Source organism: Ceratina calcarata, unplaced genomic scaffold (assembly GCF_001652005.2).
Source record: "Ceratina calcarata isolate Rehan_Ccalc_2016 unplaced genomic scaffold, ASM165200v1 scaffold162, whole genome shotgun sequence".
Lineage (NCBI taxonomy): Eukaryota > Metazoa > Arthropoda > Insecta > Hymenoptera > Apidae > Ceratina > Ceratina calcarata.
This window is the reverse complement of record NW_017137498.1, coordinates 87,031-90,447: the sequence shown is the minus strand read 5'-3', so window position 1 is coordinate 90,447 and position 3,417 is coordinate 87,031. Positions and strand designations below refer to the sequence as shown.

Here is a 3,417-nt window from a genome sequence, read left to right as displayed (position 1 = left end):
TCCATAATTTCTATGAAAATATACAATAATGATATAAAAGTAAAATGTCAGATTACTTATAATAGTATGATAATATATGCAGTAATAGGTGTATAATAATAAGAATCAGATTAAAATGCACAATTTGAATTACCTTGTTATGTTCCAAGATTGATAATACGATCACGTTACAATATTAGTTATAGTTAAAGCGTTTTCCCAAAGAATGCACAAAAATATAAGAGATAAATAAAAGATACATTATACTTGATAAAGAATTAATATTTCAAACACATGATCTCTGATTTTTGTTTCAAAAGTTGGTTTTACTGTGTCGCTGGGCGGATAGGTGTAATTTTGACAATATTTCTCGCGAGAGGCGCTAATGTTCCGCAATACGTTTATTATTCGTTTCCGGTTTATATCGTAGCTTAACGACGTTCGTCATTTTTCGTTATACATCCCTCTGTATACGATAAGTACATAGATGTAAGTGATCTGTATTAGGTTAGAATGTTTTTTGCATCGTACGTGATTTAATAATACAAACATGACGAATGTCTGAAGTTTCGTAACTGTAACTATACCGGAAGTTCTGTAGTTTTGTTATCAATTCGTGTATTCACAGTTCACAGAAATGGCGACCGCCGTCCCATCGAGGTTCGCAGTTCTTAGCATCGACGATGATGATTGTAAGCCGAAGAAAACTCAGAAGAGCGCTACTGCCAGCAAGACGAACCAAAAATCTAAGAATGACAAATCTAAACAGCAGCAGCAGCCGAAAAAGGATGATAAGAAAAAACAGAATAAGGTATGAGGCGTGTAGTCTTTGTTATTTTTTTTTTGTTTTCGTTTAGCCGGTATAAATTACTATATTTATAAACATCCTGGCGGGAACTTTATGTATTTCGAATTCAATTAGAACGTTGATGTTAATGTCTATGGACGCGATGACTGCCGCGCGATGCTGCTGTGATCTTGAAAATGTCTTCATTTTTACGATTAAGTGAACGGAAATAAACATACGATCGCAGTAGTGCCGCACGGCAAGAAAATCGGTTGCTTTAATTTGCATTTGTTCCGTTTTTATGTTTCAGAACAAAAAGAAAAAGAGTATTAACAGTAATAATGAGAATCAACAATGGGAACAGTGGAAGCAAAAAGATACAATGGTAATACATAAATTATATGATACATTATTATTTACTTGCCATCGGCTTTGTAAATTCAATGAAATAAGATCTTATTTGCACAATGACTCTCGATGAATTGCGCGTAATAAGGACAACACAGGCTTGACTGATGTGTGTGAACATTTTAGTTTGGCTTTAGATACAAATTGTTAAAGCAAAGATTTTGTTTCAGTAGTGACATATTTATAACTGTTCTGTGTTATCACGTCCAATTGTGATTTCCTTAAGGCTGTCGAGGAAACGTTTGAGCAAGAATTGCATCAAGCCATCTTGCTGTCAAAATTGGCTTATGAAGAGCAGCTAGTAAGCGCAGCAAAGTCAGAAAAAGAACCCGAGTTGAATAAGAAATCAGGGAAAAAATCGAAAAAGGCTACTATGACACTGGAAGAGTTCAACAACATGGGATCAAGTACTACCACTACTGCTACTACCACTATTGCTACCAGTACTGCTGTTGCCACTGTTCAGAATTCAGTATCAACTCCTGAACATAACGATACCAAGCCAAAGGGTAATGAAACGATATTCTTAAAATACTCTGCCGTAAAACTTTTCAAAACTAATTACATCATTAATTTATAGAAGTAGATGCGGAGTTTTTTGAAAGAATTGAAAAGGAAACAAAGGAAGAAATTGCGAAGGGAAAAGAAAAGGATATGTTGAAGGCAAGGTTGAGTAAAATTGATGATGATATTACATCTGCTCAATTAAGAGTAGAAGTGGAGAAACGTGACGAAATCATTAACCAGTTAAGGAATCAAGTTGATAGTTTGAAAGAAGAATTAACTCAAGTTAAGGAGAGGAACAAAAAGCTCTATCAAATATTATCTCACGGCGAAAGTAAGCTAATAATCTTTTATTGATAACAATTTCACGTAGTTTCAAATGTTAATTATTAATTACTCATTTACAGTGAGAGATAAAGCGTCGGTATTAGCCGAAGTGGCGAAGTTACAAGAAATAAGAGATGAACTGACTTCCGAAGTGACGTCTCTGCATGCACAGTTGGAACAAGAAAGGTCCAAACCTCGTACTTCTACTACGGATGTTAAACCATCTAAACAAACTGTAAGCTGAGAATCACATCGGTATAATTCAACCTTAATTGTAGTATAATATAACATGTACCAATGAGAATGAATTTATTTTATAGAATAAGAAGAGGCCCGTTAGTGAAAATGCCTAAACTACGGACTATTTCTGTTAAATAAAAGATACTACACCAATGTGATCTACAAAGCTTAAGTTACTGCTAATGACTAATCAGTAAACAGTCTTAAGACTGATGCGCAATCGTTAAAACTTGAGATCTCTCGAAATGTATCAGATATTTGATTTTTAAACACAATACAAGTTTTTAAGTGAATATTTTTTAAACATATTAATGTTAACGGAGACACGGCCATGTTCATATTTTTCTAAACTATACGTTTTCATTTATTATTCCAGTCTCGTTTATCGATAATAAAACACGTGAATATTTTTTGTTTGCATTCAGAGTTTTCGTATATAGTAATAATTGAGCTTGATTATTAGAATCAAGTTGAACCGGCATACTATTTGCAAAACTTCTTCCAGTATCAAAACTCAATGATGTAAGCAGTATTGTTACCTTCCAAATTTTCTGTAAACGTATACCGGTAAACACGTCAGTAAGTGCATATTGTCTGGAGTATTTTGTAATAAAACAATTCTACAGCATTTTTGTGGACATTAATAATTTCCTTAATAACTTGTCGATTTAATGGACGTCAGAATACTTTCGAACGTCTGTTACCACTTTTAAGTTTGAAACAAATTATATTTCGTTCAACGCAATAATCTGTAGACGCGAACACTATCGAGACTGAAATTAGAGTTGTGAGAAAAATTCCAGGTCCTAATTATAAATCGCATTTCTAAACCGTCATACATGTATGAAAAAGTACTATGAAATAAATATATTTTTTTCATGAAACTGTGTGCCCTTTTATATACATATATTACTTTTAAATATTTAAACGACATGCGACATAAAATTTCCTTTCTTCAATTGCCGTCATTTTTACCTACCAATACTATATTTTTTCACCATTCTCATCGGTGACAGCTATTCGTACAACGCTGAGCTTCATCCGGATTATATTCACGGGTGGATTTTTATGGATATTTTTTGTTCACTTTTTCTACCTCGAGTTATTCCAAGCGAATTTTTTCGGCTCTCTCTCCCTGGCCTCTACATTCAGTTCGATACGTTACACCTCAC

The 3,417-nt window shown here is 33.6% G+C and overlaps 1 protein-coding gene across 1 annotated transcript; it reads left to right on the top strand.

Moving 5' to 3' along the window:
* The first annotated feature begins 372 nt into the window (after positions 1-372).
* LOC108632568 (G kinase-anchoring protein 1) lies at positions 373-3,129 on the top strand. Its single transcript, XM_018037223.2, has 7 exons — positions 373-468; positions 608-790; positions 1,077-1,151; positions 1,401-1,683; positions 1,755-2,012; positions 2,086-2,240; positions 2,326-3,129. Exons 2-7 carry the CDS (start codon positions 617-619, stop codon positions 2,356-2,358), a joined length of 978 nt encoding a protein of 325 aa, XP_017892712.1. The 5' UTR covers positions 373-468; positions 608-616; the 3' UTR covers positions 2,359-3,129.
* The last annotated feature ends 288 nt before the right edge of the window (positions 3,130-3,417 follow it).

Excerpts from the sequence above, each read along its gene's own strand:
- LOC108632568 (XM_018037223.2), top strand. The coding sequence starts at position 617 with ATGGCGACCGCCGTCCCATCGAGGTTCGCAGTTCTTAGCATCGACGAT. Across the intron at positions 791-1,076 it reads ATAAGAAAAAACAGAATAAG|AACAAAAAGAAAAAGAGTAT; the intron begins GTATGAGGCGTG and ends TTTATGTTTCAG. Across the intron at positions 1,684-1,754 it reads TAACGATACCAAGCCAAAGG|AAGTAGATGCGGAGTTTTTT; the intron begins GTAATGAAACGA and ends ATTAATTTATAG.